Source organism: Microtus pennsylvanicus, chromosome 12 (assembly GCF_037038515.1).
Source record: "Microtus pennsylvanicus isolate mMicPen1 chromosome 12, mMicPen1.hap1, whole genome shotgun sequence".
Taxonomy (NCBI): Eukaryota; Metazoa; Chordata; class Mammalia; order Rodentia; family Cricetidae; genus Microtus; species Microtus pennsylvanicus.
Genome location: NC_134590.1, coordinates 11,322,341 through 11,349,305, shown reverse-complemented (window position 1 = coordinate 11,349,305; position 26,965 = coordinate 11,322,341). Strand labels below are relative to the sequence as shown.

The following is a 26,965-nucleotide window of genomic DNA, read 5'->3' as shown; positions in this document are numbered from 1 at the left end:
GATTTGTGATCTAAGAAGTTTATTGTTTTATTCTCTAAGGCCGATGGCATTTACTTTTAAACATCTTCCGCCAAGAAGTTAAAGTCTGCTTTACAAGTGTATAAGTTGCTCGACGGAAATAGTGTCCTTTTGGAATAACATAAAACAGGTCGTTCTGTTTAAGCTCATCACTGCTCCTCTTGGGGAATGGCTGTGATTAGGCACTCACATGCGTGACGCTGTTCTTTAAGGTCCTTGCTCTGTGTTCCCTTCCCAGCCCGTTCTCAGTCATGCAGAGCTGTCTTGTGTGTGAGCTGCTGCTGTCAGCCAGGCTTTGCCTGTCAGCACACACCTTTCTGCACAGAGGATGGGGTCAAGGCTTGTCTCTGTCAGATTTCAGATTTGCCCTTCAACACTCCACAGACCCTCTCTCGGGTGCTTTCTGTCCAGACCCCAAGATTCTCCTTTTCTATGAGCATAAAGGGGCTCTCTGTAAGATAGATATTCGGACATGAAACTGTAAGACTTTGCTTTAAAACTAGGACAAATCTTTTGTTTTTAAGACTACTATACTTTTTAGAGTTTTGACAATCAGTCCCTCTAGCCCATTAGAAGACCAGACTAGACTCGATATGTTGGCCAGGGACCTATGAGCGTGTCTTTACACTTCCACATTATCTCACCATCAATTCTGGGACTCTTTTTTTTTTTCTCACAGAGGATGTGAACTTGGGGGTGATTCGTTATGTGTTGCATGAGGAGAAAATCCAGAAAGTCATGGATAGTTTTCAGTTTCTGGTGAAAGACAGTAAACCCAATGTGGTCAGCGACAATATCTTCCATATCCAGTGGTCTGTCATCAGCTTCAAATATACCAGGTACAGTCTTTATTGTGTACTGTGTAGTGAGAAATAAATCAAGCGAGTAGAAGAATTTAGGATGAAATACTATAGAAGGCAGGTCCATTATTTTTGATGGTGGTGGTGGAGGTGGAGGTGGTGGCAATGGCGGTAGTGGTGTTGGTAGATGGTGGTTGTGAAGCTAGTGATAACAATCATTAAAATAATTGCTTGAAATCTTTATTGGATGATATAATATGCATACCAGGCACAGTGCTATGTTCTCAACATAATTCACCCTATTTGCTTGCAACGTGCAATTCTGAGATTCTCTTCCTGTCCCCACAGTAGCAAAGCGGCATAGGCAGGCAAAAGCTCAATTCCTCACCCTTAGTCATGCAGCAAGACAAGATCTTAAACCCAGTAATCTTTTTTAAAGTAATTCATTTATTTTTATATTATGAGCATTGATTGGTGTTTTGCCTGCATGTGTGTCTGTGTGAGAGTGTCAGATCCCTTGGAACTGGAGTTCTGGAATTACAGACAGTTGTAAAGTGCCATGTGAATGCTGGGAATTAAAACCCAGGTGCTCTAAAAAAGCAGCCAGTGTTTTAACCACGGAGCCATCTCTCCAACCCTAAGCCCAGTAATCTTCACCATCTTCTTTCAATGCTTCTTTTGAACTCTTTTGTTTTTATCTTCAAGTTATAGAAGATAATCCAATAGAATTTGTAGGAAAAACATAGAAAATAAACCTTCAGGTCGTGTTTTTCCACGGTTTCTCTGAACTTGATAGAACTGTCCATCACATATGTAGATTGCGATGCTTGCCTTATCCAGTTAGAGAGGAAATCCAGGAGCCGTCATTTGATAATAGTGATGGACAGACAGGGTGCTGCTTTTCTAAGTTAAACTGGGGTTCTTATTCTAGAGTGAACAATTTTTAAATTAGCATTTCAGAGAGCATTATTCTAAGATGCCAATTTCTTGACAGATAGGACAACTAAACTTACTTCCCGGAGGCTGAGACATACCTTCCCCACTCTTGGACATACTCAGAATAATTAAAATCAATTGTAAAGTGTGTCATATTTTGAGATTTGCCTTTAATTACCTCTTGATTGTATCACCTCTAAAATTAAACAAGTTGAGTAAACAACATCTTCTTTTGTTAGCAAGCCTCTAATTCTAGTGGACTGAGCTGCCCAGGGAACTGACAGTGTGGGCCCCTCTCTCAAAGGTATTTTGCCTAAAACATCCAATGAGACACACAACAGACTGAATGGTGGTCCTCATTGGTGAAATTCGAAGCCTAGCTCACTGCTGTTCTCCTCTGGCTTTTCCAAACCTACTCATTATGAATTAAGATCTTGAGAACTAGCTCTTGACACATCCAGTCAAATCCCCATGTTAGGCTGAGAGCCCTTCCTGCCCAGGCTCACACATCATAAAACTCTGTCTAGAAATCTTTGTCCTCTGAGCTCCAGCTCAGCCACCACCCCAGCTCAGTTGCAGGCATTCTTCAGATCCGGCTCAGTGGGCCCCCTACTGAAGCTGTCCCTAACAACTGTCCACACAGCTTCATCCTTAAGAACCCCCTGGCCTTTTCTGATTACTCTGCCCACTTGGGAGAGGTTCTTTGTCGCCTTCCCAGGCTCTGAATTCTGAAGTTTGTAGCTCCTGTTATAATGTTCTGGATGACTCTAGTCTCCTCCACAGTGAGTAGGTGGCATTCTTTAACTGCAGTATCCTTGTTCACAGGGGCTGTGACTGTCCCTCGTAAGCATCTTCTATTAATTTATGTAACTTTTGAAAGCACTAAACTGCCTGTCCTCAGAAATGCCTGAGTCCTGGGACCAAATATCACAGTGAGTGGTCTCTTTATAGCCCCAAGACAGATTTCTGGAGCGTGACTTTTATGTGTCCCTAGCTATAACGTCAGTGAGAAGGCCGGGTCTGTCAGTGTCACGGTGCAGAGGACTGGGAACCTAAACCAGTATGCCATCGTCCTGTGTCGCACGGAACAAGGCACAGCCAGCTCCAGCTCCAGGGTCAGCTCTCATCCCGGACAGCAGGACTACATGGAGTATGCTGGTCAGGTAGGTGTGGAGAGTACCACTCGTTCCTCGGCATGGTTGCAGGTTCCGGTGGTGCCCTCTGCTTCTTACCCAGCTCCCTTCCCGCCCACATCCTCCTCAAGAAATTCCCTCATACACCCTTCCCATAGAACTTTGTTCTTCAGTTTGGCTGCTCTTCCCTGAAGTATCCGCCAGGGCTTACAGCATCATCTGGCTTCTAGATGCTTACGTTTTACCTCATGGCAGGACCTCCTCAAGGTATTACGTCCCCGCTCAGCTCTTGGTGCCCTCCCTTCTCTTTCTGGAGGTATATATAGGAGGGAGTCAGAAACAAACCACTTAGCGAGTTCTCAGGATAGAGTAGGTGAGAGGTGATGAGAGGGGGAGCTTCAAATAGTAAAGTTGACAGGACAGGTGGAATGCAGAGAGGGTCAGAGGGCAGCGTGGGTGATACCGCCCTGGCTATGAGAGGATGGCCAGGAAGAGCAAGTTTGACAATGTTCCTTGCTGGGAGCTTTGTCTTAGGCACAATGAGTATCAGTTGTCTTGAGCTGGGGCTACAGTGAAATTTCTAAGTTATCTCTTTTACCTTGAGGGTGGTGGCGAGAAAGAAAAGGGAGATGAGGAACGAGGAGGTTGGGTAGGGGTAGAAGTCAATGGTGAGTGCACACTTAGTGCACACAGCACGAATGAGGGCCGGGGTGGAGTGAGCTCCTTTTCACCTACAGGAACAGTGCTCCTACTTCATGGGTGTTTATTCCTTTTTTTCCAAGTCAACGTGATGTTGACTTGTGATATTAGGAGTTAAATCTCTGTAAAGCAAAGTGGACTATGTCCTTTCTCGACGTTCAGGCATCTGCTAGACTAAGTGAAAGCCTTTTATGGTAATGAGGACATAGGAAAGACCAGAGAGGGTGAGGAGTCTTCAGCAAAGGGATGTCACATTTTTCAAGAAAAGACAAATGTCTGTGAGTGTGTTCCAGATCTTAAACAGAAATCTAATAGTGTTTTGTTTTCTTGAGGGCATTTTGAAACACAGATTAGCAAGAACTCAGTTTGATCAGTTGGTTTGATATGCACTAATGATTTTGACAGATTTAAATTAGGTGTTCTTCAGATTTGGGTGCCCTTAGAGACTTCTGACTAGTTCTTACACTGCTTCTTCTTTTAACTGCTTGAGTTTACACAAACAACTATATTCTGTTTAAAGTTGTTTACACAAACAACTATATTCTTGTTTTATTTATTTTCCCTCTCTTTTGTTTCTCTCTCTCTTCTACTCCCTTCTCTTTTTCATTCATTCATGCATTTTTTTAAATAAGGGCATAATGTTACATTTACAACTATGTGAACAGAAAATAAGTTCTCTGTGTTGTACTTGCTAAATTCACTCACAGGCCTAGCCCATTTTAGGCCAAAAGATTAGCCTGCTGTGTTAAGTGACATTTTAGGGACTCAAACACAATGATTCAGTGCAACAAGAGTCTCTTGTTAATTTTTAATTATATGAATAATATAATCAAGGCAATGGTGATATATTTGTGTAGTGCTTTAAAATATCTTAACACTTTTGTCATATAGTTTTCTTCAGTCTTCATAATAATAGCATAGAAGAAATATCATTATAAACTAAGTACCTGATGTTCTTAAATTGACATAATTTTACCTCCAAGGGGAGGGCAATCAGCACCTAAAACTCAACCGTCTTACTCCGAAAGTGGAGCTCTTTTTGCTTAAGCTTGGCCCAATTAGAAAGAGCACTAAGCAGCCAAATGATAATTGTTAATAAAAAGAACACAAATAGCTGTCACCCATTTCTCTAGTCACCTGTGGTAAGACAGCTCTTCGCCCTCCATGTTCTTCTACAGTAAACTAGCCCCAGTTGTGCAAGAAGAACAGGAGAGGTGACTAATAATGTGGGCAGGACAGGGACGTGGTGGATGAAACAACCCAAAGGTACCATGCAGTTCTTTGCCAGATTAAGTTGGGTGCTCTTTTCTCGCAATGCCCCTGAGGAACTGAACCAGGGAACACACCCCACGATTAACCTCCTTTTGTTCCCTTGTGGCAGGTGCAATTCGATGAACGAGAGGACACAAAGTCCTGCACCATCGTCATCAATGATGATGATGTGTTTGAGAATTACGAGAGTTTCACTGTGGAGCTCAGCATGCCAGCCTATGCCCTGCTAGGCGCGTTCACCCAGGCGAAGGTCATTATCAATGACACGGAGGATGAGCCCACCCTAGAGTTTGATAAGAAGACCTACCGGGTCAACGAGAGCGCTGGGTTTCTCTTTGCACCTATTGAGAGAAAAGGTCTGTTGTTGCCGCGGGTGACAAGGAGCTATGATAATAACTAATGCCTGTTGAGCTCTTCTGTGTGCTGAGAGCTCAGGTTTCACATCAACTTGCGTGTATTTTTTCCTATATGAGCCCACTGGCCCCCAGGGCAGCTGTAATGTTGAGTCTGCCTGTATTGCGCTTTACCAGAAGGGCTCCCTTCTCAGGGCATGTAGTTAGAGCTCCATTTGCTCTTCAAGGCCATGGAAAGACGAGTTAGATTTCTCCTTGCATTATTCATTAACTTAGTCTTTTTAATCAATCACCCATTCCATAAAACATTTATCAACTGTGGTCAAGGAGAGAGGTTATATTTGTGTAAATCTCACGTTTTGGAAGGCAGAAAATATACTCAAAGATTTCCCTACCTGGATGTTAAGTATAATGTTCCTATGAAAAATATACTCCCTTTGGGAAATAAAGGGCAATTTCTTAAGGCCGGGCATTCCGAACAGAGATTTTATGGGTTTATGATTGTGCAGTCCTGATGCTTTAAAACACATAGGCATAAATTCCCTGTTCAAGACCAGGTGAATGCAAATGACGATGTCGGGTTTCAGTATCCAGTCTGCTGACTGGGTGTTAGTGAGATAAACACTGTGGGTATCACAAAACCTTAGCAAACACCGCGTGGAAGACAGGCGAGCCCCACTGATTGCTCTACGCCACCACGCCAAGCCTGCAGCAGGCTGTCACCAAGGGATGTGACTAATGAGCGAGGTCATTTGTGTCTTTATATTCTTTTATATTGTTTTGTATTGTTTCGTCTTTCCTTTCTTCAAACAAGCTTGTTTCTCTCGGGGAATTAAAGTGCAGAAGTTTCCCCAGAGAGGCAGTGAACTGTTCTCAACTCCCTTCCTTCAGGACACAATTACTTTGCTACTTAAAGTACCAAATATGCCTCTTATCTTTCCACCCGCTGTGGTCTTAGATGGTGGGCAATGAGTCTTGGGATCTAACAGAGCACAAAATTCACAGAATAGGAAATCCATTCCAAGTTATTTGGGGAAGTATCTGGGGTATATTAAATCCTCAAGCGGTTTATACCACAGGCTTAATAGAAACTGCAGTTCAGGAAGGTTTCCTGTCAGATTTGAGCAGAAATAGTGACGGAATGTGTCGGAGGGAAAAGCTCATTAAGTCTCTAGAAATGTTCACATGTGAGAAGCACTCACTCCCATGCTCCGACTCTCTCGCCGTGTGCGCTGCAGGGGACTCAAGCAGCATTGTGTCTGCCGTTTGCTACACGGTCCCCAAATCGGCTATGGGAAGTAGTCTCTACGCTCTGGAATCAGGCTCCGATTTCAAGTCCAGAGGGCGGTCTGCAGAGAGTCGTGTGCTATTCGGACCCGGTGTCACCTTGTCCACCTGTGATGTCATGGTCATTGACGACAGCGAGTATGAAGAGGAAGAGGAGTTTGAGATCGCCCTGGCTGATGCTTCTGACAATGCCCGCATTGGAAGGCTGGCAGTGGCCAAGGTGCTCATTAGTGGGCCCAATGATGCCTCGACTGTCTCCCTGGGCAACACGGCTTTCACGATCAGTGAGGATGCAGGTAATTGAGAGGCTCTCTGGGTTTCTAGGAACCATCTCCCGATCCTTCTTGCCAGTCCAGGTTCCTGTTTAACAATGTCCTAAAGACGTGGAGAATGTCATTCCTTAGGGGCACTACTGTTGGTCTTGAACAACAGGCCGTCAAGAAGGTAGTGAAAAGAGAGAGTTCTACCCACTTCTCTTGATCTTTTGGTTAATGGCAGAGAAGTAACTGGCATGGAGCTTCGTGGTCTGGTCTGACTTTGTGGCCCAGAGGGACACTATGGCCCTAATTATTCTGGCTTGTGAAGTGGAGCAGTGTGAATCACTGAGGATGTAGATAATTATTTAGTGTACTGTCAACTGCCGAAACAAGCTTCCAAGTTTCAGTGTCTTAACACATGGTTCATTATCATTTATATGTCAGCGCAAAGAAAGCTACTGGTAAGTTTCTTTTATACACTGTTTTAGAGCCCAGGCCCTTTCCTTCTTGTGGCTTTTAAGGGTCTCGAAGTCTATCAGTGCCATTGGCAGAGGGAGACAGCAACTGTACTGAAGATCAAAGCCTTCTAACTCTTTGAAGGGATTCTGAGCCGTGTTGGGAACTAACACTTCTAAAGATTTAGTGTGTGTGTCTGTGTTTATGTGTGTTTGCATGCACATGCTTGCACACATATGCGTGCATGCACACAATGCATGCACGGGTTTGCAGGTCCCTCGGAGCCCGGGGATGACATCAGATACTCTATGCAAGCAGCAAGCTCGCTTAACTACCCAGCCGTCTTTCCAGTTCCCTGGACTAATATTTTTTAACACACACTGAATGCCAAGCATGATGTCATGAGAGCTCTGTGCATTCTAATTCCATCTTTAGCAGATCAGGTAGCATTGCATGGAAAAGCAGATTGAGGCCCAGAGAAGGCAAACAGATGGCCTCAGTTTACTCAGCCAGAGACTAGAGAGACGACTCTGTTTAAGAACACTTATTGCTCTTATTGAGACCTGGGTTTGGGCCCCAGCACCCACATGGAAGCTCCAGTTTCAGGGGATCCAGTACCCTTTTCTGGTCTCCTTGGATACCAATACACATATACATGTAGACAAAATATTCATACAGTTAAAATAAAAACAAGTAGATAAGTTTCTAAAAAATCTTCATATACAAAAAGATATGTGACTTTTATTGAGAATATGTTGTTTGATGGGGTTCTCAATCTCTATGGTTATGAGAATTAAATATCTTTAGGGTACTGCACATATGGTGAGCCCAAAAGATGAGGCTTGTTCCTAAGATAATAAGCCTGTATGGTTTGAGTAATGATGTGTGCACTGCTAGATAAACAAGAAAATCAACCGAGTTAAAACATTTCATTAAGAACATGCAGCCCCAGGTCCCCTGAGCTCATTACTGGCTTTTCTAGCTGAGGCTCTTATCTTAGCGTTTTTTCTCCTCAGATAGGCTTGGATTTGGGGTGACAGGTCATGCCTCAGGTGAATGTGAAACCTGCTCTTTCAGAGGGCTATTTTTTTTCAGTGCCACCCCCCCCCAGACCCTCCTGTGAGTCTCCTCTTGACCTTGGGGTCAAGGAAAGGGAGCTATGATGCCTCTCAGCCCTGCTCAGAGGCGCGGAGGAACATGGATAAGGTTGCATTAGACAGAGGGAGTGGGAAAGCCGCCATCACTGTTGTACTGAGAGATGAGTGTCCTGAGATGCCCGCTGATCTTTTGTTTCAAGGTTGGACATTAAAAAAAAAAACTCTATTACCTTTATCCAGGCACAGTGAACATTCCGGTTATCCGCCATGGCACTGACCTTTCCACCTTCACATCTGTCTGGTGTGCAACACGACCCTCAGACCCAGCTTCTGCCACTCCAGGAGTTGACTATGTCCCAAGCTCAAGGAAGGTGGAGTTTGGACCAGGTATCACTGAGCAGGTGAGCCCAAAGCAGCCAAAGCACCTCAAAGTCAAGAGTCTCGTTGTTACCAGTGTATTTTATGTCCTTCTTCCCTTCCTCCGTCCTCCATTCCTCTTTCCCTCCCTTAGTTCCTCTCTCCTTCTCTCCCTCCCTCCCTTCCTCCCCTTCCTTCCTTGAAAACAGATTCTTCCCTCATACACAGTATCCCAACCACAGCTGCCTTCCCTCCACTCCTCCCAGCTCACCCTCCCCACCTACCTTCTCCCCCAGATTCACTCCCCCTCTGTCTTTCATTAAAAAAGAGCAGACCTCCAAGAGACAGCAACTAAACACAATGAAACAAAATACAGTAAGACAAGGCAAAAGCCCTCACACCAAAGTTGGGCAAGGTGTTATGAGGAAAAGAGTTCTAGAAGCAGGCAAGAGTCAGAAACACACTCGCTCCCACTGTCAGGAGTCCCACAGAAACACCAAGCTAGCAGACACAACACACACACAGAGGATGTGGTGCAGACCCTGCAAGCCTTTGCGTGTCCCTTTGGTCTCTGTGAGCCCATGAGAGCCTGCTTCGTTGATTCAGTTACCGTGACTCCTGGAGTCCTCCATCCCCTCGGACTCCTACAGTCCCCCATCTTCCATGGGATTCCTTGAGCTCCAATGGGAGGAACTCAGTGAAGACCTCTACTTTAGACCCTTTCTGCAGAATGTCACTAGTGCAGTTTCTGCCTGCTTTCTGAGTCGCTTCAATATATTAAAATATTACAACATTTTAGTCCTTACTTTCTTTGGAAATAGAGACAAACAGAAGCTGGCATGATGGTCCTCGTTTCTAAAGCTTATAGCCTGAGTTGATCCTTGGTACCCACATGGTAGAAGGCAAAAACCATCACCTGCACATTGTCCTCTGATCTTTACACTTTTACCATGGCACACACGCGTACACACACACACACACACACACACACACACACACTTTGCACAAATTCATGAAAGAATCTTCTTTAGCACCAAATATCCAACAATGCAAGCTTTATTGATATTGTGAGAGTGTGATAATGAGATTATCATTATGAATTTAAATAAAACTAAGCTAGCTTTATGACAATGAAGATGCTAATGCTAGGTGTTGCGCCTTCTCTGAAGTTTGCTTTGCTCTCTCCTGCAGTACTGCACCTTGACTATCTTGGATGACACACAATACCCAGTGATTGAAGGACTGGAGACATTTGTGGTTTTCCTCAGCTCAGCACAAGGAGCAGAACTGACCAAACCCTTTCAGGCTGTCATTGCAATTAATGACACATTCCAAGACGGTAAGAGACTGGGAATACCTGCTGGTTTAAAGCCTATTTCTATATTTCCCTAATTTCCACGTATGTTATATTGTATCTCATCCGTACTTTCACTCATGAAATCTGTATGTATACATATCCGTGTACAAATGCATGCATGTGTGCTTGCACAGACATGGAGGAGACAACCACTCCTGTTGCCAGTACTCTAGCGGGTTCAGAGAGATGCATAAGTATTAGGCCTTAACTTCAAGAAGCTTCTGTCTGATGTAGCAGGTTTTACAGAGGTGTCTCAGTTCTGATAGGACTTTAGCCATGGATGATAAAGGAAAGCCTGTTATAAATAGAGAGGTAAGTACAGACAAGTGTGAAATATTCAACAATGCCTATTTGGGGAACTGGAATGCTGACTTCTGCATTGAACAGGACAGCAGGTGAGTAGAGGCATGAACAGGAAGTTGCAGTGAGTCAGGTCCTGTGGGGCCTTATGTCCTGGCCAAAGGGCTTCGCGATGGAAGCAATGTGTGGTCATGAGCAGAAGTGGCAACAGGGTTTCTTAGGAAACTAATATTGGCAGTAGTGAAACTCGTATGCACAAGTGGACAGAAGCAGTGTATGACCAAGATCCAGTCACCCCTGAAGACACGGTGTACATAAGTGGGGCAAACATGGTAGAAGCAGTGAAGGAGCAAACCCAGTCACCTCTGAAGACATGATGTGCATGAGAGGGTGAACGTGAAAGCTGCTTCTGAGGGAAGTTAGCACTTTCAGAACATCTGGATCCACAGGTGGGTCCAGAGATTGGAGATCGAGCCATACTTTCCAAGTGAGGCAAGAGGACTCTCAGCAGCAGCCCCAGTGGCTGATGACAGAGTCAGGGTTGAAAAAAAATCCCCCAAAGTAGGAAGAGACAAGCCACAGGGTAATGTTTAATGTTTCTATTCATCCTTAAATAGTCATGGATATAGGAGCAAAAACTTCCAATGGCAAAAGATACACTATGAAAAGTTAATCTTCCTCTTACTTCACCCCCACCAAAACCAATCATTTGATGTGCGTTGTTCATGAGGGATATGTGTGTGTTTATGTGTGTATGTGTATTTGCATACATATATGTATCTACATATATATGTAACAAATCATTAAGGTATAACTTACATAAATTACAAAGTGTGCACTAGGAGAGTGAAAGAGTCTGACAAGCTCTGAAAACAGACATTCGTACACAGTCACCATGGTAAAGATGTTGAGAAGTCCCCGCCCCCTGTAGGGTTCACTCATGCCTTTTGTAGGCAGTCTCTCCCCCCTAACTGAAGCCCTAGCAACCATGGATCTGCTTCCTGTCCCTGAAGTTTTGCTTTTCCCAGAATGTCATATAGATAAATTCTGTAATCCGGCACACAGGAGATTTTACTGCATGTTCATTTATTCTTGGCACGTCTATAATTCATCATATGAACCGGCCAGACTCCAGTAACACACACAATCTTCATTGCACTCTGAGGAACACAGAAAAGTTTTTTATTTTTTCCATTATTTTATTGGTAGGTTTTGGAGTTACAACACTATGAATTTGATATACAAAAAAATGTTTCTGTTCTATTAGGAAGGCTACCACTTGTATTTTATATCAAGAATTTACCCCAGAAAAGAAACCCACAAGCATACTTTAGTGATTCGTTGTAGCCAACAGTATTTTCTTAGGTTGGTCACCTCTCTTCCTAGTGGTCACTGGTTGTTGTTGAGACCATTCATTGTGCACACTTTGGGGTACAGAGGTTTTACACACACTGTGTCTGACCTTCACAGTAGCCATTCAAGTTGTGACACTGAGATTTGAATAGTGTGTGTAAGACCATGTGAAGAGATGCAGAGGCAAAAAGTCAGATCTGTCTTCTGGTTCCATCCCCCGCCTTGCCGTCTTTCCCCATGCAATTTTAGCTGGCAACCCCCCTCTTGGAGGCAATGTCTGCTCACTTGAGAACCGTATAAAATCAGCCTTTGCCTCCCAGGGGCAACCGCTCACCTTTCTGATGCGATTGCTCACATTTCTGATGCAATCTCGGGCACTTTTCTCTTTTGCTACTGTGCTAAATTCAGGACCCTAAATAATTTAGGTTTTCTTGGTTTTATTTACCTTGTCTGAAATTAGATTCTAATGTGCATATGAGTATTACCGGCAGACGAGAAAGATCTTGTAGCCTCTGTACCCTGTGCATACAGTGGAATAGTCCTTACTCATTAACTCCAAAGAATCCGAGATGGGATTGCTGTTAACTCTCCAACTTAACCATTGCCTGAAAAGAGGCCACCACATAGCAGGCATTGTTATCGCATTCACTTTGTCAATGACCAAAAAGATGAGCAGAATAATAAATAGTGTCAATGGAACATTTTGTGTGCCTGAATATGGTGCTCAATATTGTATCAGTAATAGAGAACAGAGTCCTGTGTTTTATTTCCAGATCTAAGACTTATGCAAATAAATATGTTAGTCATGTAGAACCAATGTGCTAAGAGAGCTGCTCGGTGATACATGCATTATGTCCATTGCAAGCCCAAGTGCTTTGGGGAATACTCTCTTTATGCATCTGCGCACCCCAACAGAAAAAAGAAAGGGCCCCTGAAATCCTGGAAAATCCACCCCCCTGGTCACTGCTGCCTCTTTCTAGGACTGCACTGCCCTGAGAAACAGTTGACAGATGGCATCAATATGTATGAGAGTCCTAAACACAAAGCCACCACCATGCACAGCGTGTTCTACTGTCTTGCATTGTCTCTTGCCAACCTCCTGGTGGATGTTTCCGAAAGACAAGGCGGTGTTTATTCATTTATTTTTTCTGTGCAGACAGGAGTGTCCATGTCTCCAACCTCCAACATATAGGGATAGAAGTGACAGTGAATATCTTGTCACAGATGGAGGGGGCAGAGTGTTTACAGCTCTGTAAGAATCTGGGGCTGATTAATACACTTCAGCCCTTAGCTTTCTCCTCTGGCATGAGACATGCCAGGCCAGTCTGAAGCTTTTGACACATGCCAAGAGCAACACAGCCTTCCTCTTGTTTTGTTCTCCCCATGGCAACACACCTCGTTGGTGTCAAACACCTTGCACTGGGTGACAGACCCCTACATGGTTAAGATGTAGTCACTAATTTTCACTTAAGAGTAGTGATGTTTGAGGAGGAGTCTACTATCTTTTTGTGAGGTTATCATTGATACCAGTAGGCTCAGTTCTGATAATAGGTTGGGTTTGTCCTTCCTACATTCAACCCTTCTAAGCTAGAGTCAATTGAAGGCAAACAGATCTTTCTAGGTACGAGCTTGCAGAGAGGTGAGCTGCTCCCAGCCCCTCTTTCTTTAGGTTTGGGAGGACACGTGTAGAATGCAGCCAAGAGAGTGATGGGAGTGTTGGGGATGCTTTCCTACAGCGCTGAACACAAAATTCATCTCAGGAGGCTTTGACATCTGACTCCTGGCACTGTTCATGGAGAAACTGATAACCCGCCGTCAACCATGCTGGGCTTGGGGAAATGTCTCAATGTAGAGTATCACCATGGGCACTGGGGCAGCAGAGAGGGAAAGAATTCCCTGGATGAAGAAGCATGAATCTGGCGGCACGTGCAAATCAAAATATGTTCAACCTACCATATTTGATCGACTCCTGTGGATCCTGAGTGTCATGTCTGTGTTACCTTTTGAAAGCCAGTCCCCTCAGCCTCCTTTGAGAGGCTCAGATTTTTGCTTTGCAAGTTTAAAACCCCTACATTCAGAAAGTCTATGTAATTTGCCTTGTCATGCAGCCAGTATGGAAAGTCAAGCCTGTTTCCTCTAATCCCTTTGTTTCCAGCCACCATTCTTTGGGCTCCTTTTTAAAGTCAAAAAGATCATCAGGTTTCAGGGAGCAGCTAACTCGCAGCTAACTCCATAGTTCTAGTCACAACTCAGTTACAACCTGTAAAATTCAACACATACACACATGCATGTACAAACACACACACACACACACACACACACACACACACACACACACACACACACACACATATATATATATATATATATATATATATATATATATATATATATATTAAGATTATCAGGTTTCAGAGAGCAGCTAACTCCATAGCTCTAGTCACGACTCAGTTACAACCTGTGAAATTCAATACATACACACATGCATATATATACACACACATCACACATACACACACATGCATGCACATACACACATATATATAGTAAGATTATCAGGTTTCAGAGAGCAGCTAACTCCATATATCTAGTCACAACTCAATTACAACCTGTGAAATTCAACATACAGACACATGCATGTAATACATACACACACACATGCATGCATGCATGCAAATACATATACACACAACACACAGATATATATGGATATATAGTTTGGTCCAAATAAGCTGGACCTATATGGAATTTCTTTGTAGTATTTATTTACTGTTGTTACTAACTTTGGAGAAAAATCTAGATCACTGACTTAACTTTTAAGTAACATCTGGCAACAACAACAAAACAAAGAAAACTCAAAGCCTCTTAAATGGCTCGAGCCTGTTTGGTTATTTGTTTTGTTTTGTTTTTCATTATTAGCATCTCTACTCTTTCCTAGTGTCTCCCTGAACCCAGGACCTGTATGAGGGGCCTAAATTGTCACCAACTTTTTTTTTTCTTGTATCCATAGGAGGAAAGTGGGCAAAGTGGCATATTCAAATCATTGTCGTATTGTTTTTGTGTGTGTCGCCTGTTTGTATTGGAGTGAGGGCCACAGCCATGCTTGAGGTCCCCTTAGCATTTGCGCTCTGCCATCCTAGGTTGGCTGTTAGTGGAGCGCCACTGTGGCTGCTGTGTCTTCTGTCTCCCACTGACGAGGCCCCCATCTTCCCATCCCTTGCCCAGTTCCCAGCATGCAGTTTGCCAAGGATTTGCTTCTGGTGAAGGAGAAGGAGGGTGTCCTGCACGTTCCTGTCGTCCGGAGTGGGGACCTGAGCTATGAGTCATCCGTGAGGTGCTACACTCAGAGCCACTCCGCTCAGGTCATGGAGGACTTTGAGGAGAGAAGGGATGCAGACTCTTCCCGAATTACATTCCTGAAAGGGGAGAAGGTAAGTGAGCGCACGGTGGCTAAGAGTGACATTCTCTCCTTGTAGCCTTGATCTGTCCATGAGGTAAATGAGATATGACCTAGCTCTTATAGTTCTTTACAAATCGGCAAAATTACTAATAATGCCACCTATTCCACTTGGCTGTCTTCTTTGTCTTTGGTTACAGTCAAACAAGGGTTAATCTGGGAAGCATAGATGGAACCCAACAGAACCAAATATAGACCTTTTAGTCTGAAACTGTAATAGAGAAACCTCACCCAATGTTCCAACAGCGAAAGGGAGTTCTTTGTCAAGGTCTTTGTCCCAGGGCAAATAGATCCCAACACAGGAGCCAAGAGGCCTGCACTACACAGGCTCAAGTATTGTCTGGACAGCGGACATCGTAACTGCTCATCCTTTTCAGCTAACTTAAAGTAACTCTAAGAGAGAAACTCGTTGTCTCTCATATATAACCGCCTCTGAATCTCGTAATCTCTGAGGTGTGACCGAAAGAACTGCACTAACCATTTTCAAGTCTCAGTTTCCATGGCCGAGTCAGGTGTGTGCACTCTTTTTTCAAGGCACATAATCCTCATTCTATGCAATGCTTCTCCCATGTTTTTTCTGAGTTTCTTGTTTTCTTCCTCATCTATTGTGTTTGGTCCGTATCTCCTATCTGGTTTCTTTTCTCTCGAAGTGTTTTTGTTCTGTTCTCTTATGGGTCAGTTGTTAAGAGTACTTGCTACTCTTCCCGGAGACCTGAATATAGTTCCTCACACCCATGTCAGGAAGTCACAACTGACCTTAACTCCACCCTCGAGGGATCTAACTCCCTCTTCTAGCCTCCACGGATTCACACACACACACACACACACGTACATAAATAGAATTTCAAGAAATCTTTTTAAACGTTGTTTTTCCTACATGATCTATTATTTATAAAACATTATTCTCTATTTAGTCTTCTGCTGTTTTTGCAGCATTTTGTCTCATGTTCTGCCTGTGTCTTTTAGATCCATATCTAATCTGGCGCTTGTCTGTTGTATAACGCTTCATGTCATATACCTGCTCTGTTTCACTCACGATGCTCAGGAACAGTAAGGAGCCTCAGTGGTCACACCAGATAGCTTCGTAGCTATGTCCCCGCAAGTCATGTTTTAGCGTCCGTCCTTACAGGTGTGCACTTCCAAGACCCGAGTGTTTCCAGAACATCCCTGGAAGTGTATGAACACTGTGATCAGTCTGTATCCTCTCCTGCAATAGCATTACTTGTCCTTTCTGTTTTTGTAGAACGATAAAAATAAAGCAGATGCATTCTGCTTTGTGTTTCTCTGCTACTGTTTTACGTGACCGCTTAGTGGATGTCTTGGTTAGCATTTCTATTGCTGTTATAACATGCCATGACCTACAGCAACTTGGAGAAGAAAGGGTTTACTTCATCTTACAGCTTACAGTCCATTATCCAGGGAAGTCAAGGCAGGAATTGATGCAAAGGCTGTGGAGGAATAATGATTACTGGCTTGCTTTTCATGACTTGCTCATACCAGCCAGGACCACCTGCCCAGAGTTGATACCACCCTCAATGAAGATGATACTTCACAGGCTTGCCTATTGGCCAGTCCTATGGAGGTATTTTCTCAACTGAGAGACCCTCTTTCCAAATTACTTTAAATTGTATAAGTTGACAAAAAAAAACCTGGCTGGTAAAATTAATCCCCTGTCAGCTCGACACATGAACACATCATTATTCACCTAGAACCTTTCCTTTGTTGAAAAGATGGCATGGTAATATTAATATCAAAATATAACGTATTCTTTTAAAAGTCCCACATTCTTAAGAATTGAAACACTTTAAAAGTTCAATCCCTTTAAAACATCCAAGGTCTCTTTCAAAGTTCAGTTTCTGCAAGATATGCAAAGTTTCTCGATAATTTCAGTGTCGAGTGTCAAAATAAAAGATAGGTTAAATACTTTTCTTACTCCAAAAGGGAAAAAACAGGACACAGCTACAGTCAGAACAAAGCAAGACCCCAATTCCACAGTGTAGAAAGTTCAGTGCTTGACATCTGAGACAAACTCCCAGTCCTCTGAGTCCACGGCACACACAGCTTGTCTTCTCGGCTCAGACCAGCTCCACTCCCAAGCTGGTGCTGTCCTTAGCAGTGACCCCATGACACTGGTATCTCTAAAATGTTGGCATCACCACTGTGACAGGGCTGAAACTTCCCCAAAAGTCCTGCCTTGTCTCCCCCATAAACTCTGACCCTGCCACATAGCACCAAGCTTCAACTTCTTTCCATGACCCCTTCAATACTTGTGCTGCGGTTGAGGTTGCTTGCTTCTTCACCAGTGGTTTCTCCTGGCCTCTCACAGTGTCAAGCCTCAGATGCTGTACATGACCCTTTCTTACCTTCAAAACCAGCACTGCCTGGGAGACTCTCGTGTCTTCCATGTTCAGTCACCAGCACAAAGGCCAGCCTTGGTTCCTCTGGACCACAGCTTCTGTGTGCTGACCCTGAGGAAGTACTTCCAAAGATCTCACCTCAGTGATGCTGGTCTCTTCTTAGTCACAGCTGATTCTTCTGCCCTAGCTGGCCAGTATCAGTTGTCCCAACAAAGCCAAGGTTTTATTTTAGTGGTTCTGAATTCAAAATATCACATAAATGGCCTTAACAAGCAAGGTCTCCATCATCTGCCCTGCTCTCAGCATTGCCTTCCGTGTTCTCAGAGAAATAGCTCGTTCAGCTCTGAGCACTCAATGGCTTTTCTAGCCCAAAGTTCCAAAGTCTTTCCACAATTCTCCCGAAACTCATGGTCAGGTCCGTCACATCAATACCCCACTTCTGGTTCCAGCTTCTTCGTTAGGGTTTTCTATTGATGTGCTACAACACCATGACCCAAACCAACTTTAACCTTTTTTTTAATTACCCAAAATTTTTGTGTTATAATAAATATTAAGTTGCCATAATATACTTGAATTTTATCAATTTAGAAATCACTATGATAGGGGCTGGAGAGATGGCTCAGCAGTTAAGAGCATTGGCTGCTCTCTCAGAGGACCCAGGTTCAAGTCTCAGTACCCACGCAGCAGCTCACAACTGTCTGTAACTCAAGTTCTAGTGGATCCAGCTTTTACCAGACATACATGCAGGCCAAACACTAATGCGCATAGATATTTAAAAATAAAACAAACTACTTAAAAAGGAAGTTACTATGATAATATAAAATTAGAAGCAAGGATGTGTTCTAATATAATTTATGTTAATGTTATAGTTTAGTGGCTATAAAGACATAAGGATATTTGCTAACTCCAAATTTTAAACTACATATAGGAACATTTCTTTCTCATCTATTTTTGCATTTATATGAGTGTACAAAAGAAAATAAAGAACATTTCTTGTCCCTTCTCCTGCTGTTTTCTTTAGCTCCTAAATTCAAGAAATAATAATTTAAATGAGACTCACAAGTGGTTTAGAGTGTTTTTTTATCTATAACTTCAATTTTAATTTTTTATGGTTATATACTTCCTTTTTAAAAATGTTTTTAAAATTAGCCATAATGTTCCTAGCTGACAGAAGTGTCCCATTTTGATGTAACCAAATATATCAAAGTCTTGTTAATCCTTTTACCCTTAGCCTGAGAAGACGTGACCTGCCACAGAGTTCCTCCTACTGTGCTCATCTTCACTACGAAAAGGAAATCCAAAGCCGCAAAGAGTCATGACTCAGAGGCTGGTTTGGGAATTTTGTTAGTGGCAACCTGAGTGTAGAGGCGTGGACAAACACTGCTGATGCGTTCCTGAGCTCTGAGTCTGCGCTTCTGCATTTGTTTTCAGCTCAAAAAAAAATCCAAGAAATAGCTTTTCATTTAATAGAAGGGATTGAATAGAACACTAGCTACCCACTCTACAATCCGTGATAATTCCTCGGCACACTCAGATTGAAAAGTCACTACTGAATTCATATATTCTATGATAAATTCTTACCGTAGGGAAGATGTTGTAGGGAAGAGTCTTTCTTGAGAAATGTGAAACGATGTTCGCGGGGAAGTCTTACATTTAGCGTGATTTGAGAAGTATGGTTTAGAACTCCTTCCTGCCCACACACAGTCTGTGAAAGACAGTTGGGTAGTAAATTTGAAATGGTCAGGCAATGATATCCCACATCCCATCACATGAATCTATTGCTGAGGTTTCTGTATGTAAAAAAAATATGATTTGGTTTTTTTATGCTCAGAAACATGGTCCTCAGTGGAGAATATTCAGTTTGAGAAATGCTCGGTTTCCTACTTCCACCAAGAACTTGGGTTCTGGTCCCAGTTTTCTATCCTCTAGTGTTCAGACGAAATGCTATGTGGTAGAAAATGTAAAATCTTCAGCGTTTCAAGTTATGTTTAGCTTAAGATGGTGTCTTTCTGAATTCCTTAAGAAGTTATTTCATTTCCACAAAGGAAAGGGAGTTTATTCAACCACCAGGATGAAGAGCCTTATGCCGATTCCCATCATTAGACTTCCGCCCTTTATAACATGTCCAAATGTCTTCATTTGTCCAGACACCACGTGGGAAAGCACACCAGTATTTGCATGTGTGTTTTGGTGGGCTGTTGCTTGTATTGGCTTGGTTTTCATAAATTAATCGCCAAGATTTCAAGTGATTTGGAATGTCTTTATAATGCAAGCCTTACCATATAGGTACATCCTACTCAGGTACAAACCACTAGAATTACAAATTTATTTTATACATGAAACCGTTGAGATGCTTTTGAGTCTGCAAATTCTCTCTACAAAGAGAGAAAATTATCATATAAGAAAACCGCCTATCACAGGTCTCCTCCTACAAGGCTGAGTGTGTCTTGTATGTTGGTTGTAGGTGAAGAACTGCACTGTCTACATCCATGATGACTCCATGTTTGAGCCTGAGGAACAGTTCAGGGTCCATCTTGGCCATCCTCTCGGGAACCACTGGAGTGGAGCCAGAGTCGGGAAGATCAGCGTGGCCACTGTCACCATATCCAATGACGAAGATGGTAAGAGCAGAGAATGCCTTTTAGCCCTCTGGGGTTGCTAGGACATGAACAGAGGGCTTACGAATGATATTAGTGTTTTGAAAGGGAAAGAGCTAGAAAAGTGCCTATGGACGGCAACCTCTGGATATTTTTATAGAATGCTTGTAACAAAGAGTCACCTTCTGTGGGGCCCTGGAAGTTCACAGGAACCCTTCATCTCGTCATTCCCTACATTGTCACAGAGAGAGAACAGATATGGTTCAAAGCTAGAATCGGGTTCTTAGAGCGGAAAATAAAAACCAGGTAAGTTGCTCCAGGTCTGGAAGTGGGCTGGAAATACCAGCAGACATCGTTGAGAACTGATCCGAAACAGTGCTGTCTTCCTGGCAAAGTCTGATTTCCGATTGACTCCTCACACTGACAGAAACAACCTTAAATTCTAACATCACGTGACCAGCAGAGTGACCAGACACCCAAGGAATACAGTACTTGTTTTTTAATGAAAACATCATTACTTTTATGAAAACAGATGTGAAAAAGCAGAGCCTACACAAAGCACTTAATTTGCATCTTAGCTACACAGCTCTAAGCAGCAACACTGGATGAGAACCTTGATTTTTGCAGGATTCTAGGGTCTGCATTCTTAACTACTCTGAGAGTGTGGTAAACCTCCTAGGATCCTAATGAAAAGCCAGGAGCCATCTGGGACATCTGTAAGGAAAGCTGGCCTCGGGGCTGGGAAGATAGTTCAGGTAGTAAAGTGCTTGACCCTCGAGCATAAGGGTCAAAACATGAATTCAATACCCAACATCCACATAAAAAGCCAGACCTGTGGAAGTGAAAGCAGGATAAGCCCTGAGGTTTTCAGCGTTCCTTGCCTAGTTGGTAAGCCCCAGGTTCCAATGAGAGATCCTGCCTCAGAAAAAAAGTAGATGGCTATTGATGTCACCTGAGTTGACATCTTGCCTCTACATGCACACAACCACACACACACACAGACACACACACAGACACACACACACACAGACACACACACAGACACACACACACACACACAGACACACACAGACACACACACACACAGACACACACACACACACAGACACAGACACATACACAGTGCCTTGTAGTTGAATTAGTCCTGTATACAAAGGTTCAACCCCCAAGGTGAACCTTTCTCAGACTTGAAGAAAACACAATGATCAAGACTCAGCAAGACTGAGACTGGAAGGTCCTCAGCGGGTAAGAGCAATGGCTGCTCTTGCAGACAGCTGGAGTTCAGTTGCCAGCAGCCACTTGAAGCAGCTCACAGCTGCCTGTAATCCAGCCACATGGGAACCGATGCTTGTTTCTGACCCCCTGGGCATCTGCACAGTGTAGACATATACATGAATACAGATAAAAGAAAGGATTCAAACAAAAGGTAATAAATTCAGCCCATTCAGCAGTGTTCCAATGTTTCAAAGACCTTCTCACCAAAAACTATAAAGTCACCATGAAACTTTCTGGAAAACAGAAAAAAAACAGAGATGAGAAACTTCTAAAATATTCTGTAATGTGCTAAGATGATTATAAAATTAAAAACTGCTCTCAATTTTCCCATCATCTTATCTTCTTTTCTGGCATCATTTTAGGCTTCCTTTCGTCATGAAATTTGAATTCATGGGATAAAAATGAATATTATTACTAATCATTTTCCAGCAACAATAGTGTCTCAGACATTGTGTCAAGAAAGCTTGTGCTCCTAAGCTAACTATACTGACTGAAATAAATATTGAGATCTTTGGAAAGGCTAGCATAGGGAAGATCAAAACACAGACAGCAGTCTGAAGGCCCAGGGGTAAAACATGGAGTTAGCTCACTTAAGGAATATCTAAATGAGATACCTTATAAACCATAAAAACTTGCAGCTTATAACTAAAAAGTTTATTTATGCAATCAATCAATAGATATTTATTGAGTACCTATGTCCTAGTCACTTGATAAATTGTGCAAATTTTAATTTTAAAAGATTTAGCTTAAAAACATTCTTTGAACTATAATGTCATAGTGGAAGCTTGGCTATCAAACATTTTAAAGTCTTATTTTTTGGTTTTAATAAGAATCATGTGATAAATAATTCCTACAGGAGCCCAGATGAGTTCCTTTGTCTAAAACGTTACTGAGGGGTAAATGCTGGTGATTTTTATGACTGCTCGCCACTTGGCCGTGGTACTGTGAACACTCTCTCTGGTCCATAGAAGCTGGTTCCTTCGGAGTCTGATCCTTTGAGCTATTCTAACTTGCTCTTATTCTCCTGCCCACATTCCCTTAGCCCCTACCATTGAATTTGAAGAGGCTGCTTACCAAGTCCGGGAACCTGCAGGGCCAGATGCCATTGCAGTTCTGAGCATCAAGGTCATCCGCAGAGGTGATCAGAACAGGACTTCGAAGATCCGCTGTAGCACACGCGATGGCTCTGCCCAGTCTGGTGTCGATTACCACCCCAAGAGCCGAGTCTTGAAATTCAGTCCCGGTAAGTGAAGGCCAATGTCAGTCTTTGGGTTTTCTTTTTTCTTGTTTTTATGCTAGCATTTACTCGTTATACATAATAATAGATTTCATTATGCTATTTTTATAACTGTATAGGGATCTTTTTGTTTTTGTTGTTTTTTGTTTGTTTACTTTTTGTTTTGTTTTTTTTGAGAGACAGGATTTCTCTGTGTAACCCTGGCTGTCCTGGAACTTGCTCTGTAGACCACATTAACCTCAAACTTACAGACTTCCACCTGTCTCTGCCTTCCAAGTGCTGGCATTAAAGGCATGCACCACTACTACCAGCTGGGGTTTTCTTAGTGGAGAGGAAAACATGTTATATTTGAATACAGAATAAGGATAAAATAATTAGAATGTACTAGCTTCAATAGAATAAAACATTTACTAAATATATATTTGAGATTGCAGGTAAAAAATTATGTAGTTATAAAAAAAAGTACCCATTCATAAAACACACTGGGCATTTGGTTTTATTTGAAAGAATTTTTGTTAGCTTTTTGTTTAGTTGGGTGAAGCAACACGCAGTTTTAAATACAGATGTATGGTGGAAATGCTGTTCTGATCCCTTTAGGGCTTACCAAAGTCTGAAAGACATAATAACAATGTGCAAATGGTTTTACATCTACTGGGAAATAGGATAGCCTGTCCCAAGTTTCCAAAAATACTTTATCCTAGAGACAAAAATGGTGATAGGTCTGGGAAGGGAGAACCACAAGAATCCAGTCGTGATCATTTGACCCTCTGATGCATTGACTTGGTAGAGGAAATGGATAGTGATTCCTGCAGCTCAGCGACCTCGCTGGAGCTTTATGGGGCTCTGCTGTCTTACTCAGAGCTACTATCGCTATGATGAAACTCCATGACCTAAAGCAAGCTGAGGAAGGGAGGGTTTACTTGGTTTTCAATTCCACATCATAGTCCATCACTGAAAGAAGTCAGGGAAGGAAGCTAGAGGCAGGAGCTGATGCAGAAGCCATGGAGGGGTGCTGCTTACTGGCTTGCTCCCTGTGGCTTGCTCAGCCCACTTCTAGAACCCAGGACCACCAGCCTGAGAACAGCCCCACCCACATTCAATGGCCCTGCCACATCAATCACTAACTAAGAAAATACACTACAGGCTTGCCTGCCGCCGGATCTTATGGAGGAATCTTCTCAACTGAGGCTTTCTCCTCTGCAGTGATTTTAGCTTGTGTCCAGTTGACAGAGAACTAGGCAGCCCTGCTTCCATCTTTTGTGTGTCCAGCTGGTGTTTGCTGGAACCGTAGCCAGCCTTCCACATCTTCATTATTGCTCCTTACTCTTTATTTCTGCTGCTTAAGATCCTGAAGGGAGAACGGGTCAGAAGCAGCATAGACCAGATGCGAGAGGGAGAGGAGGAAAGGTCCTTACTGCCCTGCACTTCACAAGAGATGGTGTGAACTTTTAAAGACATCGCCTGCCTCCTCCCGGCATCTGGTCCTCTGTGTTATTGTCTTTGCAAAGCCTGGCCTGGTAGACAGCCTGTGGGCCTTTGCCTCGAAGGGCCTCTGTGCGCGAGCCTTACAGTCACAGGAGAGCTCATGTGTAAGTGTAAAAGGGAAAGAAAAATTAAGCAAAAGGAAAAAAAGAAAAGAGTAACCAGGATGAAGTGTACTTTGGATCATGGATTTTTATTACAGCCAGGCTGTGTCAGGCAGGGGCCATTAATCCTTATGTGGTGTTGAATAGTAAATCTGCAAGCCAAGTCTCTACCACAGGTAGAATTTGGTCTATAAAACAGCCTCCACTTGAGATGGGTCTGCGTGATTAGCAGACATTGCATCTGTGAGGGGCCCCTGAAAGGACAGGGCATATTTTAATGTGATGTCTGAGCCATGCCAGCCTGCGCTCTCTTGAGTGCGTGCCCTCACCTTTGCTCCTTTTGTTCTGTCCTTGGTAAAGGTGTGGATCATATCTTCTTCAAAGTCGAGATCCTGTCCAACGAAGATCGAGAATGGCATGAATCCTTTTCTCTAGTCCTTGGCCCAGATGATCCCGTGGAAGCAGTGCTTGGGGACATGACCACCACGACAGTGACGATTCTAGACCAAGAGGCAGCAGGAAGTCTCATATTGCCGGCACCACCCATTGTGAGCTGCTTGCTCCAAAGGATGGCTAGTTTTGTGTCTCAGTGGCCTTTAATAGAGAACTGAGGATAGATCCAGTGTGTGTGTGTGTGTGTGTCTTTGTTTTTGGCACTGTGCCAAAGGGATCTCTCTACCTACCCACTTACCCCCTACAGAGAACAGCGGACCATGTCTGGAAACATTTCTGCTTGGCACCCTTCAGTGCACAGCATGGCCCCCAATAACAAAAAGCAGTTATTTGGTGCAAATAATAGTGTGAAGGGTGGAGGAGCCCATTCCTGATGCAAGACCCAAGCTATCGCCATGTTGATTGGATAAAGATAGAAAGTGCAATTCGGTTATCTTCCCATTGCTCTGATGGGCAGAGTAGGAAAGCAATACTACTATACGTATCTATCAGCCTCCATACTTAGCACACGTGGAGATGTGGTACCATGTTTCTCAGTTCGGGCAGAGTAGAATGAGCGCCGCTCAGAAGACAATGCCCAAAGGTCACCAGTGGACCCTGAATCCATGAGTCAAGGAATCAGAACTACTCTTCCAAATTCCCCTAACGCATCTCTTACGTATTAGAAAAGATGAGCATTTCAAAATTTTTCTCTTATTTGACTATGAAACAAATACGCTACCTTCGTTATTATTTTTTTTCTGTCCTGGACAAGCATGCCCCTCTGCACCATTAACAGTTTAATGCAACTCCATTAGCAGCTGCTGTTTGTAACAGAATCTGCGATCCAATGTGTAAAAGAATTAAAGTATATTTTTCTCATAAGAGATAAGACTCCGGTTTCCGGAATGCAGCTGATATGTTAAGAAGGCTTCTGGGGGGCGGTCTCCTCCACATATAGTGCCTTCACCTTTGCCTGGCAAGGAACTACCGTTTCCCTAGGAGTTAAGAGGTTCTGTGGTCTCTGAAGGTTGCTATAGTTCCCTGATCTTCATGTTCCTCAACCCAACCTGAAACTCTACTGCTTTCTCCTAGGTTGTCACCCTCGCTGACTATGATCATGTGGAAGAGGTTTCAAAGGAAGGAGTCAAGAAAGCCCCGTCTCCAGGCTACCCGCTGGTCTGTGTCACGCCCTGTGACCCCCACTTCCCTAGGTATGCCATCATGAAGGACCGCTGCAGCGAGGCTGGCATCAACCAAACATCCGTGCAGTTCAGCTGGGAAGTGGCAGCGCCCACGGATGGCAACGGGGCCCGGTCTCCCTTTGAGACCATCACTGATAACACACCGTTCACCAGCGTCAACCACAAGGTAAGGCAGGCCGAACCCAAATCAGGAAGGAAAGAGTTGGTGTCGCTCTTGTCAAATCCCATGAGTCCATGCGTGGCATTTGGAGTGGAACAAATAATCAGGTCTAGGCTTAGATGCTAGACAAAGTAAAAAGGTACACTCAAAAGAGAGCTAAGTCAGTCGTCTGCTGGCCTGCTTACAAATCCCAGGTCTGCCCACCTTTCAGTCACTTAGCATAAAGTCGTTCTTTGACCTGTCTTAGCCTCCTGATCTGTAGACTATTTCCTCCTCTTGGCCACTTGACAAGATCACTGACCAGTGTGGCTTATAAAAGATCAAGCTTGTCCAAGATTCCAGGTGGGTGCCATTAAGTGATTCCTTTTTATGTTCATTTTAATCATTCACTAAGTATTTGGATATAAACTTTTTGGGGATTCAGATTTCTCCCACATTTACAAAGCCCTGTGGGGGGACAGGAAAAGAAGCTCCTAGACGGAGCACACCTACACCCCACCCACCGCACACCAGAGAGCAGAGACTCCTCTGTTTGCCCAGACTTGGGAAGACGTGTCCCACAGCCGATATCCTCACCCACCAGGGATACGGTTTTTGTTTGTTTCTAAGACAGTCAAGACTCAGTCTCAATGCAGACTCTAGCTGACTGACACATAGCAAAATGTCTATGCATTTTCGCTGTAACTCCTTTCCTGACTTCTTTTGGGCCTCTGAGATTATTTTCAGACTGTGTTTCTTGAAGAACAGGGTTACTTACAGCCACTGTCATCGGCCCCACTTACAAAGACTGGGAAATCTGTTCTTTTGCAATATAGCACAAATTTAAATCACCTTCTGCGTTATTAAAATTTTAAGGGCTTAAGAAATGCTTCTGAGATAGAGCTCTTGCTATACACACACGAGAACCTGAGTTTGAATCTCAAGAACCCACGTAAAACTGGGCATGGAGGCCAGCTCATCATTTCAGTGACCCTATGGTGAAGT

The 26,965-nt window shown here is 43.4% G+C and overlaps 1 protein-coding gene across 2 annotated transcripts in view; it reads left to right on the top strand.

The window, feature by feature from the left end:
• Fras1 (Fraser extracellular matrix complex subunit 1) overlaps positions 1-26,965 on the top strand; it is a 406,459-nt gene that overhangs the window by 353,697 nt on the left and 25,797 nt on the right. For both annotated transcript variants that reach the window (XR_012907226.1, XM_075942834.1), the window contains exons 53-63: positions 698-857; positions 2,749-2,917; positions 4,968-5,214; positions 6,450-6,794; positions 8,549-8,709; positions 9,857-10,004; positions 14,901-15,106; positions 19,954-20,110; positions 22,404-22,604; positions 24,545-24,732; positions 25,712-25,987. Coding sequence is in view for 1 of the 2 variants with exons in the window: in XM_075942834.1 (XP_075798949.1) it covers positions 698-857; positions 2,749-2,917; positions 4,968-5,214; positions 6,450-6,794; positions 8,549-8,709; positions 9,857-10,004; positions 14,901-15,106; positions 19,954-20,110; positions 22,404-22,604; positions 24,545-24,732; positions 25,712-25,987 (2,258 nt within the window). In the remaining variant the exon portion in view is untranslated. The remainder of the gene's footprint in view (positions 1-697; positions 858-2,748; positions 2,918-4,967; positions 5,215-6,449; positions 6,795-8,548; positions 8,710-9,856; positions 10,005-14,900; positions 15,107-19,953; positions 20,111-22,403; positions 22,605-24,544; positions 24,733-25,711; positions 25,988-26,965) is intronic.